A 16,778-nucleotide genomic window follows, 5' to 3' on the forward strand; every position below is an offset into this window, starting at 1 on the left:
AAGAATGGAAAAGGAGGGGAACGAAAGTAAAGAGGAGGATGAGAAAAGGAAGCAAAAGAAGGGAAGGTAAAGAAAAAAGGAAAGGAAAACAAAATGAAAATAGGTGAGAAGGAAGAAAAGGAAAGAAGAAAGAAAAATAAAAGGAAAAAGAAAGAAAAATAAAAGAAAGCCTTTTGTAGAAGGCTGCGTATCCATCAGCACACGGAGGCCTAGATTTCCTATCTTGTTAGAAGCAAACCTGAATAAAAACATCACAGCAGGAAGGATGGAAGAATTAAACGCAGCATCTCTTGCTTGTTCCTAAACAAAGTCTGGGAGCTGCCCACCAAGACGTGACTGCATTTTCATTACCTTGCACCGCGCCGTGGGCTGAGAGCTGCGCCATTCCCAGCAGTTGGAAACCTGCTTCCAACCCGAGATGTGCCAGCAGCACAGATAGAAAGGCAGTTTTTGTACTTAATTAGCAATTAAGTGTGTCTGGTGCTGACAGAATGATGGGGATTTTAGGTTTTAGATGAAGCCAGGCTGCTGGGGGGGAGGAAAATCTTCCTCCTATGAAGAAAGGTTGAGGGAAGTGGGCTTGTTTAGCTTGGAGAAGAGAAGGTGGCAGGGAGACCTCATGGTGGCCTTCCAGTGCTTGAAAAGTGTATAAACAGGAGGGGAATGGCTGTTTGGGAGGGTGGGTGGTGATAGGACAAGGAGGAATGGCTTTAAAGTGAGACAGGGGAGGTTTAGGTTGGATATGAGGAGGAAGTTTTTCAGCCAGAGGGTGGTGAGGCACTGGCACAGGTTGCCCAAGGAGGCTGTGGATGCCCCATCCCTGCAGGCATTCAAGGCCAGGCTGGATGTGGCTCTGGACAGCCTGGGCTGCTGGTTGGTGACCTGCACTACCTGATTAAAATAAGAGATCAGGATGATGTTCCGGTGTAGATGGCTGTGGTTACAAATCTGCCAAGTGAAATTACAAAGCCTGCCCACGAGGTGCTGTGGGATGAGCATCTAACATGTTGCTGCAAGCAGATCCATTGGTTGGGTCCTGGGAACAGCTTGCTCGTTGCTTACAGGTTGCTAAAAATGAAAGATATAAATGAGCCCATCAAAACACGTCAGAATATCTGGAGACCTTTATATCACATTATTTTCAGGCCAGGAGAAAAGCAAACAGTTTGCCACAGGTAGAGCATCAGATGCTGCTGGACTTGCTGGAGACTTTTTAGTATTTGTTAAAAAGTTGGGCTGAAAGAGAAGATCGTAGCAGGCAGATTTATTTACACATTTTCACATGTCTGGGAAGATACTTAAAGGCTGAAAAGCTGGAAAAGCTATAGCTGTTCATGTTCTCATAAACACGAGCCCACCAGCTCTTGGTGGATCTCTTTCTTCAGTCTTACAGCAAGATCACAGCATGGCCTGGGTTGCAAAGGAGCACAATGCTCATCCAGCTCCAACCCCTGCTGTGTGCAGGTCACCAACCAGCAGCCCAGGCTGCCCAGAGCCACATCCAGCCTGGCCTTGAATGCCTGCAGGGATGGGGCATCCACAGCCTCCTTGGGCAACCTGTGCCAGTGCCTCAGCACCCTCTGTGTGAAAAGAGATATAAGGGTAAGTTACAGGCTGGATTCAGGCTGGACTTGGAGCAGGTCATCCTGCAGAGGAAGGTTTGCCAGGGTCTAGAGTTGGCCACCTATGAAGAAGGCAGCTTCCAAAGGAGCAGCAGCAGCTGAGTTGTCGATCTTGTCTTCACGTATGGCAGTGCCTGGGGGAAGGCAGTGCTTTCCAAGCTGTCACGTGCCATAAATCACTGGCCTGTTTGGTCTTTGATCAATGAAACGTGCTGTCATAGAAAGGGGTCTGCTAACCTTGGCAGCCAGAGCAGCCACATGAGAAAGGCATTGCCTGCCCCTTGGGGCTCCCTGCTTGCCGGAATCCTCCTCAGCCTGCCAGCATCAGCCCACCCCAGGCTTCCTGCAAGCTGCTGCATTCTGAACTTGCAGTCTTGGCTCTTTCCCTGCAGGGGAAAATGGTGAAATCAAGGACCCTCGGGAAGACCAAAACCCCATACCTAGAGCAAGGTGCCTGCACTGTGACTGACCAGCTAAGAAGCAGCACAACATCTGTATCTCACAGCCAGTTCTGGCAGCAGGAGACTGATGCACGATGAGCCTGGTAACCCATGGGGTCTCGCAGGTGGACTCAGTAACACCTGTGAACTCAGAAGGAAAAAAGAAGAGGACCAACTGCAAAGATAATTCACAAGTTAGCAATCCCTCCTCTAACTTGTTAAAGTAGCCTTGCTCACAAGGAGCTGATAGACATCGAAATAAGGATCATTATGAGAAATTTCTCACCAGTCCCCTGACTTCAGCTGCTATTGAGAAGTCTGCCAAGAAACACTAGATTTGAAGTGGTAATTCAGTGGGAGAGTAAAGAATATTAGGCCAGCCCTAAACCTTCATTTACAGAGACAAAACCCTGGAGGAAACATCTGAAACCTAGAGAGCTTTCTAGGCACGAACTTGCTCCTGACACAAGGACACCACAGACTGAAGCTATGAAGCAAAGGTAATAATTTGTGTAGATAATTTACTGCAGAATTAATTCTGGAATTCGTCTGACCCTCAGAAGAGCATCCAGTCACCCTGCTGGTGTTGTCTAAAAAAAAAATGGGAATGCAGTGAGTGTGGCAATGACGATGGCAGAAGTCACAGGGATGGCATTTCTATGGTGGAGGAGTGCATTTGCAGGGAGGGTGAACTAAACCAAGTGGAGAGGATTAACTCCTATTTATATTCTGCAACAAAAATCATTACAAATTAATAATGCCCCAACACTGTTCAAAAGAATCAACTCTTGCAGCAAGATGCCTGCATGTGCTCCTGATGTCACCACATCCATAAACCTAACCTTTAATGAGTAGAAAATGAACTCAATGTTTTATTACATTTATCACAACAGAATGACAGAGGTTTTTTTCTCCTCTCAGTTTTTGTGGATCACAGGATGGTTTTATTTCTGCATTACAGCCTTGAATCCCTGTTTTAAGACAATCAAGAGAGGCACAAGACAGCCTTAAGGCTGCTCCTGTTACTTCTCTCCTCATTCATTTTTTGAGATGGCTTCTTAGAAGGGCAAACGTAATAAGCCAGCTACTGTACTTGCCATAACTCTCAGTTGGGTCTTTGATTCGGGCCAGCAAGGAAGCTCGTTACATCTGATAAAGCAACTAAGCATCTCTGGAAAATGCTGTTAAAAATAGAACATGAAGCAAATGAAAAGCTAGGAGACCTAATGGTAAATACATGGCCTGGAAGTTCAGCACAGCTACATCCTGTTTGCCATTATTATTTAATACTGGCATCGATCTGCTGAAGGATAAGACAGACCAGGCAATTCTCTGTGGAGTTTACTTGAATACCATTCCAGCCTGAGATTAAAAAAAGCCCAGAAGCTTGCATCATACTGGGAAACTTCAATAAATTGGTGCTGCTGGTAGTTTTACAGTAGTAAAAAAAGCCCACCAAACTCACTTCTTTCTTTGATCACTCCCAAAGCCAAACCAAGTCCCTGCTAAAGCACAGAGCCACAAAGCAGTGCCCAGCTCCAGGTTAGAAGTAGTGCAGCACTAAGCCGTGCCTCTAATGATCTGCATGGCCTCTATACCAAATGCAGGTAGGGTAAATTGTACATGTGGCACCGTGCATACAAGGAAGTCTGAAAAGCAATTATTTCTACCATCATCACCTCTCCTTCCATGCACAACATTCAGCAACACAGACAGAGAGGCTAAACTCAGCAACCACCTCCCTCCATCAGGTCTGCAGCAACCAAGCCAGCAAAACTCAGGATAACAGACACAGGGAAAGTGATCTTTGTTTTCAAAACTGCTTTCACCCCTCTGCTTCTTGCATGTTCACATACTCACTAGCAGCAAGACGTGTGTCCAAATGGTTGAGACTGCCTACAGTGAAAGAGAAGGCAAGGAATGTTTGTCTATCAAATCCTCATGCCTTCGCAGCTCAGACTGAGTGCTGAAGACACCAGATGGTATTTAGAGTCTTCATAAGCTCTCAATACAGGCAGCTCTGGTTCTTTTGAAGTTGCATCACTCTGTTGTTTCTCCACATCTGCACCGTGTTCTCACCTGTGGGATAGCCTTGCTACCAGCAGCACTCCAGCCAGCAATTGCTCCTTCTGTTATTGCACTCTCTGCATTCCTCTTAGTGTTCTCAGCCTCTTAAATTGCCTCACATACACCATTCATTGCCGTGATGATTTCCAAACAGAACCATTTGTCTTTGGAAGTTCTCTGTAAGCACTTTTCAGTCCTTCCTCAAATATATATGCATTTAACTCCTGTTAGATACACAGTGCAAACAGCAGGCTGATTTGGCCAGCCATTTATTCCAGGGTTCTCTGGTAAGGAAGGTCACTGTAGGTAGAGCAGACAAACAGTCTTACACAAAGCCTATGGATATTTGGAAGTCTGTGGCCATGTGCATCAATTCCCAACCTCTGTCTATCTTCACAAACAAGCACAACTCTTTTCATGACTACTGAAGTCTTTTACTCAAAAATAAATGCCAAGAATTTAGACAAATCGAGGCAAAACTAACAGAAAAGAAAATAAGTGACAGAAAGATGAAGATGGAATACCTCGAGCAGAAGCTGCCTTCCCTGTTTTGGAGGTGTGTGACACCGAAATCAGCACTAGGGCAGCGTTGATACAGGAGCCACAGGAGAGTGCAGCTGAAATGCTTGGAGCACAGCTTTTTCTCCCTGGGACTGAGCATGTGTCCTGAAAATGGATATGGGGCAAAGGGACAGAGGAACACGATGCAAGACAGAGCAGGCACTCCCTGTTTTTACAGGTTCTAGCAAGTGTCTGCATTTGTGTCCTCTATCAGTAGATTTGAAACCCAGCCTGTGTTTGGCTCTCAAGCACAACAACTTCTCATCAGCCATTTTTACTGCTTTTGACAATGCTACTAAGAGAAAAAAAGATAGTTTTCAACAATTCTTTAGCTTCTTTCTTTATTAGAGTAAGCAAATGGCCTGGGACTACTGATAAAAGGAAAAGTAATGGTCAACTGTTCATCCAATCTGACAATGCAAGTAAACAGAATTGGAAATTCCCCAAGCAGGCAACTGGTATAAGAATAGCACAGCAGAACTGCTCAAGTAACTCCATGGAGTAATTAACTAACATTTGTATGGAGAACAAGTTCTTGCAGCCATTGCCAGAAGATTGAAAATCTGTTGCAAGATGACATAGTAGTAGCAGCTCAGGCTTGAAAGTGTCAGCAAGGTTTAGTTCAAGGCAACAAATAGCAACAGAACCCTTTGCATTCCTTCCACTGGGCTTTGGCTCAGGCCCTTCACACGCACATCATATCAAAACAGCCCCAAACAGTGTCCTGAACAACTTCTCCTTCCAGCTCCTGTCACACCGCAGCCTTTGTCTACAGAATAAATATGCATGGGTTTGACTACAAAGAATGTAGCCTTTCCTTCATTTGTCACGCTCTGTAAAGTGCCAGGTTTCTAAATTATAAGGAATTAAGATGACATAAAGCTCTAATATCTTAAATATAATAAATATAGAATAAGCTGTGTCATTCACAGCTTATTCACTTCAACTTCACTTGCAAGTTTTGTTTGCAAGTAGATAAAGCTAAATTTAGTAATCAAAATAGCCTGCAGTAGTACTCCATGAAAAATTAGTAAGAAGCTATAAAAATAATCCCATCCTTCAAGTAGGTCCTACGCACTTCTTCTGTCCACATTGCACAGAGAAATGCAATGTTCCTGCGAGCATATGGAGCGAAGACACATAAGGAAGCTGAAAATTGCCTAGCAGTGAAAAGCAAAACTGTACAAGTTAATGCTAGATATCCTCCCATAAACAGTCTGTTCTCTACATTTAACCTTGGTGCATACAACCCAATCCTTTTATTTTTGTCTCCATTAAAAAACTCTTCCAGGATGAACATCTTGCGAGATCTGGGTTGATTCATCTTCATCTTGCTCCTTTTTACTGCAGAGTGGGAAAGACTCTTGAACAAACTGCCTACACATGGGACACTGCTGAAAATACTTAATGCAGCCATCGCACAAGCACGTGTGCCTGCAGGGCAGGAGCACCCAGTTCACTGTGCCATTCTGGCACACAACGCAGTCTTTACTGTTTTCTTCATGCAATTCTGGTTCGTCTTCAGCCAGTCCGGCTTTTTCCAGCAAGCTTCTGTCTGTGCTTCTCTCATCTGGAGAGGTACCACACGAAGGTGGTGTAGGACTATTTGCAGACATGAAGAGCTGCTAAAATACACATACACACAAGCATTTAGCACAAGTCAGCAATCTACCCCCAATACCTGGATACACACGTTCCATGTAAATTCCCACCACGACAGATTTGTTTGGTCCCACTGGGTCAAATAGGACCAGCCTCATTCCTTGCACGAGTCAGGACAGTTTCCTGGCCTTCAATGATACATATCAATTCTATGCTTCTGAAATACAAAACACTGGCAAAATAGTAAAGATAAGCTGTCAAATCTTACCTTAATCAAATCAGTGTGCATGCGTGAACTTTAACTGAACCGCACTGGTTGTGAGCAGCTCAGCTTTCTGTTTCTGGCTTATCATTATCTGTGCCTAGAGGGATGCTTCTACCCACTCCCACCCCACATATATCCCAGCAAACCTTCAGAATTACCTCCCTTTACCCACTCTGCTCTTTCTCACCTTGAAATCCTTTATTCCTTTCTAGGGTGTTTTATGGAAAGAACAAATTCTTCTGGGCATGGCCTGTTAATAAAGCTGGTGAACTACCATGCAGACAAAGGTGCCCATAGGGAACACACTGCTCAACTGTATTACAAAGTGCAGCTGCACAGTTGTTTCTGTTTAGTTTAAGCTGTATTTTTTACAACAGTAACAGAAAAATAAACCTCAAATGGGGTCAACTTGGAAGTTTACCTGGATTAAATATGTCAGTAAAAGATGGCCAAGACAAACATCTCTTGGGAAAAATTTCTTTCCAGATGAATGCTAAGTGAGTCAATTGAATTGATTTGGCACCATTTCTAGCTAGTTGATATTATACATTACTGTTATTATCATGATAATAGAATTACATCATCAACAGACATGGGACACAAACAGTCCCAAACACACATAGATAAGGGAAACTGAAAAGGAATGAAGAGAACATAGGTTCATCTGATAGCAGCCTGCACTAATCTTTGTACACATTGTGGTAAAAAGAAATTAAGAAGTCTTCTAAGGCTCTTCCAGTTGTATAGCAAAAGAGGAGAAAGTGCTGCTTTGAGAGACTAGCAAGGAAATAACTGTTTTGTAGAGAAGCAACATTCAGTAGCTAGTTAATTTATTACTAGTGCCTTAACAGGTGGACAGGAGCTAGGCATCCGAGACTAGAAACACCTTCTTTAGTAAATCCTGGATACTTTCAGGTATTCCTGCACAGTAACTTTGGCTGGAACTTCTCAACTAATAAAATAATTGTAACTATTACTGCAAGGAACTTGATAAAAAGTCATGCACTAACTTAAGCTCCTGAAAGCCCACACAAACTAAGCTTAGCACAAGTGTCAGAACGTGGCTTACCTTCAGATCATGGTACTGGCCTTGAGCTAGAAGCAGGTACTGATATAATATTCTGCAGGAAAGTCTGTAGCTCTCATCAGGAACATGAATGACAGCCACCATTGAAATCTACCAAATGAAAAAGTATGTTTAATATCTTTCCTTTCTATGATATGCTTCATATAAAATGGTGTGACATGGAAAGGCTTGGGTTGGAAGGAACCTCAAGCTTTAAAGATCACATATGCTGCTGTAACTTCTGACCTGCTCATTTCCTTACACAATCAGGTCTTCATCAATACTGACTTCAAGCACAGAGGAAAACAGAATGCAGGCTAAGGTAAAAATGGGAAGTGGCACAAGAAAGCTCTTGGTGGAGTCTCAGCTTCCTGCCCTGGTCATCCACTGCACCCTCCTGTAACCAGCTTACAGCAGAGAGTTGCCCTGCCTGCTCTCAGCTGCTGGAATTGGGCCCTGTACCAAAAAGCTCATGCCCTCCTCCTGAAGCTCAGTGCTTAAGTGCTTATGCAACTGAGGTAGGGCTTACACACTCACACATGTGCCTCAGCCTCAAAATCCACTACGTGGCTAATTACACACAGAGCTTAATACACACATACCTGTGCACGTGTATTTATACTAACTGCATTTACTATCCTTTCTGCAATAAGGGTTTTTTTCTCTAATCACAATGCCTCAAGAAAATTCACAAAGCTTCGTGCTGGCTTAGTTTTGGAACCTGAAAGTCATCAATTCTCCATGAGAATTCAGCCCTCGTGCTTTGATGAGGTTCTACAAGCTAGCAGTGTGTCTGTATTACACCATCACACCCCAAATGCTGTTTCAGTGGCAATGCATGTCCTCAGCTCACTGCTCATTCAGACAGAGGCAACTTTCTGAACCACGAGTAGGAGCCATTCCAGATGGAAACATCTCAGCTCTTTAAGGTGTTGTTTCCTCTGTTGTGCTGCCCTAGAGGACAGAAATCTATTCAGTGATGCTAGGACCTGGCATTAACTTTGTGCTGTTTGATCATAAATCTTCCTTTCGAGTGCTTTCTATCTTTTTAGTTGTACACCACGACCAAGTTACTTCTCAATCTTCTGTTTAATACACTGAGTCTTCTACACCTTCAGTTCTGCTGTTCTTCAAATAATTTCTGTAACGTTTTTCTGTTGTCACATGAATCTGGTGTGGAAAACTAGAGGAAAATTCCAGCACAAAACCACACAGGCATGATCTGGCCATAAATGCATTCAGGATGAAAGTTAGCCCATGTTCTTAGCTTTCAAGTCAGCCATCAGCACAAATATCTCTGCCAGATCTAAAAAAGAAGGTCTTTCTTTGCCAACAGCAATCTGAAACACCGTATCTATCAGCGACAGGAGCTCCAGCACAGAGAAATATCCCTAAAATATATTCCTGTATTACTTACAATATCATATATTTCCCTGTCTTCTTCATCGGCTAATGTCAGCAGTGCTATCAGAGGATAGCAAAGTCGAGGCACTGGGCCAAAATCGACAACTTGAGCATCTTCTGGTAGCTGACAATATTTTTCTTCCCTGTCATTTTTTTTGATGCTTTCTTTGTGTCAAGGAAAACAATCAGTGTCACAGTGATAGCAGTGACGTTTGCATAAAGAATATCTGTCACCAGATTTATTCCTAGTTACATCGTACCAAGAGCTGCCTCATGTTCACAGCTCTCCCTGTGCCAGCAAATTAGCAGATTCTGTCAAACCAGTTGAAAGAAAGGATACAAGTATTGCTGTCGATAGAGATATTCGTTGTACAGAGCATCCTCTAATGCTTGAGGAGTATTTATTCTGAAGCAGTAGACGTGTTTTTGCAACGCCTCGTGGAGTTTTTGAACATTGCAGCCCCAGTAGCACGTGAGAACACAGTCTTCCAGACAGTCAGGTGTCAGTGTCACACCCTCTTTTAGAAAGAAGATAAGGACTTCATTAATTGCATTGACTCACCCATGTGCAGGAATTCTAAGAACTGCTAAGTTTTAAAAGGAAACAGGCAGAAAGCAACCTCAGCATCCCAGATCTTTACCGTTTTAATCTAATCTTTAAAAATCCAAACTAGGTTTGGTGCTTCTGGAAGACAACGATGAGAGGGCAGTGGGTGTGGGGAGATACAAACACTGCCTGAGCTAAGAGAAGCAGCATGTGCACTACAAAGGGTAAATTTTAACTTCTGCTAACATTTTACAAGCACACTGGAAGGCTCAAGAGTGTAATCTCTAGACCAAAGTCCGTTCCCTCTTTAGACAATGACAGTAATTGAATCACTGACCTACAGCACCCACCATGGCCTACAAGGATAAGGCCCTCTTGGTCATGCAGAGGAATGCTAAAAAGAGGATGTGTGCTGCATTCCCTCCTTAAAAACCAAGCATCCAACACAGCAACCTCTTCAATGCTAACAGCACAAACAGGAACACAACTCTTGAGAAGTCCCACCAAATTCAAGTGCTCAAACCTGCTGGAAAATTCATGCCACTTGATGACTAACTGCAGGGATTTGTTCTGAGTGTGCTTCTTTGTTGTTTGGTTTGTTGTGTTCCTGTTCTCTTTTTTAGGTTTTTAAAGAAATGAAGACAAGGAATGTTCTGCTGCAGCCTTTTCTCATCCATTGGAAGGCTTTGCATCTGCTTGGGTGGAAAACGCTCGGCCTTGTTTCATACTCCCAGCCATGCAGAAGTACATGAATTTTACTTCCTGTGTGGGTGATCTCAAGGATTGCAGGGACTACTTGATCCACGCAGATACTTCACTTCAGTGTCCACTGAATCATACATACATATTTTCTTTATAGTGTAGTGCAGTTCCAAACACCAGTGCAGAAGAAATTTGATTGTGAATCAGATAGTGCATACTCTATACTGAATTCTAATTAAAGTTTACAAAAAACACTGACAGTAATTGGTAATCTGCAAGTTTTTCTAATTACTTGAAAACCTGTTATAGCAGGAAGTGATTCAATAATAAGAATTAAACTGTTCTTAAATATCCAAATATTCTGCTTTAAACACAGAATCATAGATTCCTAGAATGGCCTGGCTTGAAAAGGACCACAGTGATCATCTGGTTTCAACCGCCTGCTCTTGCAGGGTCACCAACCAGCAGACCAGGCTGCCCAGAGCCTGTTTGTAGCCTATTTATGAATGGTGACAAAAGGATTATTCCTTCTGTAATGATGGAAGTGTATTTCAGAGGAAGTACTGATAAGTGGTGAGAGCAAGAAAGAGAAAGTATTACATTTAGGACCACTAACAAAAATTAAGCACATTAGAAATCTACTGACTTGTCACTGAAGCTGTGTCAGGATGAGAGATTTCTAAACCAAAAGGATTCTTCACTTGTCTCATCTGCTTCTTCAGTACTCTGGTGCTGGATTCTGCTTCTTCTGAGTTTCTGAGAATAACAGGAACACCCAAACCGAACCTGAGAGACACAGAATAAGAGCAATGAGCACGTTATGCACCGCTGTTGGCATGTCTGAGTTTCTGTTCAGCTCTAAGTAACTTGCAGCACAACAAATGGATCCAGTGTGGCTCTGCACAATATCTGTTAGGATGCATATAAGAGAGCATATAAACAGGAGGGGGAATGGCTGTTTGTGAGGGTGACAGGACAAGGGGGAATGGTTTTAAAGTGAGACAGGGGAGGTTTGGGTTGGATATGAGGAGGAAGTTTTTCAGCCAGAGGGTGGTGAGGCACTGGCACAGGTTGCCCAAGGAGGCTGTGGATGCCCCATCCCTGCAGGCATTCAAGGCCAGGCTGGATGTGGCTCTGGGCAGCCTGGGCTGCTGGTTGGTGACCTGCACACAGCAGGGGGTTGGAGCTGGATGAGCACTGTAACCCAGAGCACTTTGCAACCCAGGCCATGCTGTGATTCTGTGCATAAATAACACAGCCTGCCAATTCAGCTCCAGCTTTTCATGGCAGAACATAGGGGTCTTCAGTGTTTAAAAACAAACAAACAAACAGGGAGAATACTTTGACAGTATTTCCAGAGAGAAATTAGTGAGGATGGTCAATGCCCCCTAGTGGTAAACGGTTAACCAAAGCTTTCTTACATTGACATTCTGCACATCCAACCACAGGACAAAAAAGCCATTGCTTACTGAGATGGAGCAGATTTAAGGGACTGGGTGCTGTGCAGGAAGACCTGCGAGTGAATCATCCAGCCCTGTGGTAAGCATAGCTGTAACCACAGCCAGTGAGATGGCTGTAGAGATCAAGATCCTGATTTTGCATTTTATCCTTGATTACAACAAAATGCCATGTCTAAATCAGAGGTCTTACAACCTCTGCACTGAGCCAGAAACCAAATGTGAAACAGCCAAGACTGAATCACAGGTGCAACTCCAAGACCTCTGCAAAGGTGAAAGTAGCACGCAAGCCCAAGCTGCAGCTTGACTCTAAAGTGACAACTTCTGAACCTTTGCTTCCTCTACTTAAGCATCCCATAAACGAAAATAAAAATCAAAGAAAATGACAAGAAATATTTCAGGGTGGTTTCTGACATCATCTTAAAAACCCTGAGGTTTTCACATTGCCCAGGGCTCTTAGGGAACTGCCACAGAAGATCAGGATCTACAAAACAAGCTCCATAGAACACTTCCTTTGTCTTTTGGCTAAAAACAACTCAGTGTTAAGGTGACAGCAATAACTGTCAGTAAGCAAAGGATAATTAGAGAAGCCACCCTAGACACACAGTCACAAAAGTGCTTCAGAGACCGATGGGATTTTTGTACCTGCGTTAATCCAGCATTGCCTCATTCCTCAGGTGACAGGGAGGCTGTGGGGGTCCTTTGCTAATCTAGTTGAGAACACAGTTATTAATTAGCTCAGGCTGCACTGTCACCATTTAGAGCTGCTGCTGCCATCGCTGTCTGTTCAATGGCCTCAAATTTTACTTATTACTTCATCTTTGATAAATTCCTTTGGTCTGCCAGACTGATGGAAGCACTGACATTTCTTTGCTGATATAACATAGGGTGCTCAGCCATGCTTAGTTTGTGCATGTGGAACATCAGATCTCTTATCCAGTGCAACTAAACACAGCCATGCCTACTTTGCAGGGGCTGTAATGAATTATGCCAGCTTCACATCTTACTCTTAAAGAACCCAGGTGCAGCAGCTGCTCCACTTATTCAGCATCTAAGACTCAGTGGAGCTAATCTCTCCAGCCACACATAAAGATGCCTCCTGTTTTACACCATCTGGCCGATTCCAAAGTAAGAACCCTGTTCATTGGAAACTTCCAAATCCTCTGGTTAAAAGCAACAGGATAATCACCATGAAAAAAAGAAAGAAAAAAAAGGCTCCAGTATGGTTTTAGCAGCAGCTGAAGGCAAAAGGCCCTCTCTGCTCAACAGTAAGATACAGCGCTTCTGTCAATTTTAAGGCAGCATTCGGCACACAAGGGATGAAAAAAGCCTTCATGATTTAACTTTCCACCAGCCCAGGTTGACAGCTAGTATATGGGACAATTAATTTCTTTAGAACCACCCTCGTTTACAAAAGGCAGGTAGTTCCAATGGTTTTGTCCAAGCTGATTTCTTCAGTGGGCCGTGCGGACCTGGAAGAGATGCTGAGCTCACAGCTCCCCCTGCTACAAGCATTCATCTCCAGTCAGGAGGCAACTCACAGGGCCATATGCAGCCAGCCTAAACCCCACTTTTGTCTCTGTGCCCATCTAATGAGCTGGCTCTTCCAGCAAGCTTCCTGTTCTGTAACCTATTCTCTAAGTAGGGCCACTGCCTGTAAAAAAATGATGCTCTTCAAATCAAGGCATGGTTTTGTTAATTCAAACATCAGCATTCCTAGGCAGTTGGTGTTTTCCAGGCTAGCTGCCACCATCACCTGTATGTTTACGAAACAGGCTGATGATTGATGGATCCTGAATGATTGATTGATCCTGGAGAAAAGAAGGCTGCGGGGTGACCTCAATGCAGCCTGCAGTACCTGAAGGGAGCCTACAGACATGAGTCAGCTCTTGGAAAGGGGAGATGACAGCAGGACAAGGGGAAATGGCTGGAAGTTGAGGGAGGGCAGATGGAGGTTGGATGTCAGGGGGAAGTTGTGTGCTGTGAGAGTGGTGAGGTGCTGGAACAGCTGCCCAGAGAGGCTGTGATGCCCCGTCCATCCCTGGAGGTGTTCAAGGCCAGGTTGGATGGGGCCCTGGGCAGCCTGGACTGCTGTGAAATGGGGAGGTTGGTGGCCCTGCATGGCACAGGGGGGTTGGAGCTTCGTGATCCTTGAGGTCCCTTCCAACCTGGGCCATTCTATGATTCAGTGATGCTGAACATGATGGGGTGAACAAAGTTGGGTTGGACTCGATGATCTCTGGAGGTCCCTTCCAACCCCTACAATTCTGTGATTCTGTGAAAGTGTCATTATGGCAATCCATCAGATAGCATGCATTCAGATGATACCATATGAACTTATAGCATCCTGTGTAGCAGATTGCTTTCATGAGTTAGGAGGTTCAAAAAGTACTTTGGCAGAGCTGTAGCTGCAGACACACTGAATTTGCTTGGAGCTTCTTGGATTCTTCAGTGCTGGACATGCTTTTATTAAGACTGAATATCTTTAGAAAGAGATTTTCACCTTCACCAGATGCAAACCAATCTACAAAAGTTATACGTGGAAGTTAAGTTCACCTATGTTCAGTTAATAGATGAGTTCAACATAGATTGAGTTTAACATTTAGAGAAGCCAGGTCTATCATTGAGACGTGATAAAGGTGCACAGTGATAAAATAACCCCTATCTATAGAATACAAGGTTTTCAGAAGATGTAGTCCATCAGAAATACACTTCCCTGCTCTCTCAATTATCTATGCAAAAGCATGTCACAAGAAATAAGACCTGGGGAAAATAATAACTAAAATAATGAGTAATTTGGTAAAGAAACACTGGTTTTTGCATTTATATACAAGAGATTTATTTAAAACATGATTTAGTATCTCGATTGACAGATGTAGTGAAAAAGGGGAGTGCAGTGAATGGTAAGATAGCACTGCCAGTGTGCAGTGGGACAGAGGGAATTGTGAAAAAAGATTTCTACCACCTCTCCTGAAGTAAGAAACGATGTGGAGCTTCATCCAGCAGGACCAACCTTGCCTTCACTTCCTCCTACCCAGCACTAGGGGAGGCAACGCAAAACAAGAATAAAATCTTTCCACAGAACATATCTGAAAGATCAAAAGGTAAATTAATTCAGACTGAAAGCAATTGATGGTATATCTTTGAGGCAGTAGCAGCTAATGAAGTGATGTAAACAAGAGCAAGACATTGCACTAAAGGAAAAGTCTGCCACAGCATTTATAAGCTGCCAAAAGAACAAAAAGCTACAGCTAAAACATCAGCATTTTAATGAGACAAAGAAAGCAATACACTGAAGCAGAGCACTTCAGATATTAATACTGAGCCAAGAGGATGAAATGCAGTTTCCTCCAGAAACCACACAAATGTCATGTATTCACATTCTGATTGCCAATCGATGCTCTCAGCTTGGCATGCATCTGTATTTATTTAAGTGCTTTCCTTTGAGAGTGGTGAGGTGCTGGAACAGCTGCCCAGAGAGGCTGTGATGCCCCATCCATCCCTGGAGGTGTTCAAGGCCAGGTTGGATGGGGCCCTGGGCAGCCTGGGCTGCTATGAAATGGGGAGGTTGGTGGCCCTGCATTGGTGGGGGTTGGAGCTTCGTGATCCTTGAGGTCCCTTCCAACCTGGGCCATTCTGTAATTCTGTGAAATGATGAAGCTGACGCACTGGTTCAAGTCTGATGGATTGAGGATTCACCATATGAGAGCATTGCCTGATGGTCACGTCAGAAGCTGGACAAAAGACAACATGGGCAGCTGCTAAAGCATGGGGGCTGCCCATACAACTGTCTGATACTGTCCAAGTGTGCTAAGAACTCAAGGCTCTATCAGCTCTAGAAATTCAACCCCCTGCTTGTTCATAAGATGGAAGTGCTCCTCTGCAGTGCCCTGGCTCAGCAGCAGGTCTCCCAGCAGCACTCACACACAAGGAGCAGGCTGGGGATGGCTGGCTCACTCTCCACATCTGCCTCTGCAGCCCGTGCAGACAAACTCATGGAGCCTTAAGCTTCAAGACCTTGGGATTAAACTGCAGAAAGGAGAGCAGCTGCAGCATCAGCACAGGGAATACAGACAAAAATAGGAAAATAGAAAAAATAGACAAAGAGAGGAGAAGGGGGAATGGCTTTAAAGTGAGACAGGGGAGGTTTAGGTTGGATATGAGGAGGAAGTTTTTCAGCCAGAGGGTGGTGAGGCACTGGCACAGGTTGCCCAAGGAGGCTGTGGATGCCCCATCCCTGGATGGGGATTCAAGGCCAGGCTGGCTGTGGCTCTGGGCAGCCTGGGCTGCTGGTTGGTGACCTGCACACAGCAGGGGGTTGGAGCTGGATGAGCACTGTGCTCCTTTGCAACCCTGGCCATTCAGGATTCTATGATTCTATTCTATGTTTTTTCTTCTCACGTGTGCATGTAAGCTGTGCAGAAGTGGGATCTCAGCCACACTGATAGAGGTACATGGAAAGCCCCTTCTAAACTGCAGAGAAACAACAGGTTTTTTTTTTACATACCCAATAAGTTCAGTCTTAATCTGTGGAAGTCTGCACATTTTTACTGCTAAGTTTAGCAGTGTTAGATTCCTCCTTGATAGCTGCAACTGGACTGACTTCCTTCAGCTAACTCTTCTTCATCATCATTCTGTGATTCTTTCCCCCACACAAAGCAGCCCCTCACCCACTCCAGCAGGTTCCAGCCCCCCTCATCCCCAAACCTATGACATCTCACACAGCCTCACTTCTCCCACCACCCCAGCCCTCACCCCACAGCTCCATTCCCACATCGCAGCAGCCCCCCCCCCATTACCTCAGCCCAGGCCCATCACCCCACACCGGCCTCACAGGCAGCACCGGCCCCCCGCCGCACTCACCAGCCCAGCACCAGGCCGCTGGTGACGAGGAAACAAACGAACACCACCGTGATGTAGAAAAGCGGCGAGTACTCATAGAGTGTGACGAGAAACACAGTGGCCATAGGGCCGACCGGCAGACAGCCGAGCCCAGCCGCCCGCCCCACCGCACAGGCTACCGGCCAGCTGCTGCGCAGAGCGCA

General features: G+C 44.6%; 1 protein-coding gene across 1 annotated transcript; it reads right to left on the reverse strand.

The window, feature by feature from the left end:
• Positions 1 to 926: 926 nt before the first annotated feature.
• CGRRF1 (cell growth regulator with ring finger domain 1) lies at positions 927 to 16,773 on the reverse strand. The gene is made up of 6 exons (XM_048949207.1): positions 16,597 to 16,773; positions 10,923 to 11,062; positions 9,368 to 9,545; positions 9,041 to 9,188; positions 7,627 to 7,734; positions 927 to 6,315 (listed from the first exon to the last, which is right to left on the reverse strand). The coding sequence occupies exons 1-6, from the start codon at positions 16,698 to 16,700 to the stop codon at positions 5,965 to 5,967; spliced, it is 1,029 nt and encodes a 342-aa protein (XP_048805164.1). The 5' UTR covers positions 16,701 to 16,773; the 3' UTR covers positions 927 to 5,964.
• Between the last annotated feature and the right edge of the window lie 5 nt (positions 16,774 to 16,778).

The sequence above is a fragment of the Lagopus muta genome, chromosome 6 (assembly GCF_023343835.1).
Source record: "Lagopus muta isolate bLagMut1 chromosome 6, bLagMut1 primary, whole genome shotgun sequence".
Taxonomy (NCBI): domain Eukaryota; kingdom Metazoa; phylum Chordata; class Aves; order Galliformes; family Phasianidae; genus Lagopus; species Lagopus muta.

Coding starts and splice junctions, on each gene's coding strand:
- CGRRF1 (XM_048949207.1), bottom strand. CDS start 16,700: ATGGCCACTGTGTTTCTCGTCACACTCTATGAGTACTCGCCGCTTTTC. Junction 11,063..16,596: donor AGCGGCCTGGTGCTGGGCTG/GTGAGTGCGGCG, acceptor TGTGTCTCTCAG/GTTCGGTTTGGGTGTTCCTG. Junction 9,189..9,367: donor CTCTATCGACAGCAATACTT/GTATCCTTTCTT, acceptor ACACAAAGAAAG/CATCAAAAAAAATGACAGGG.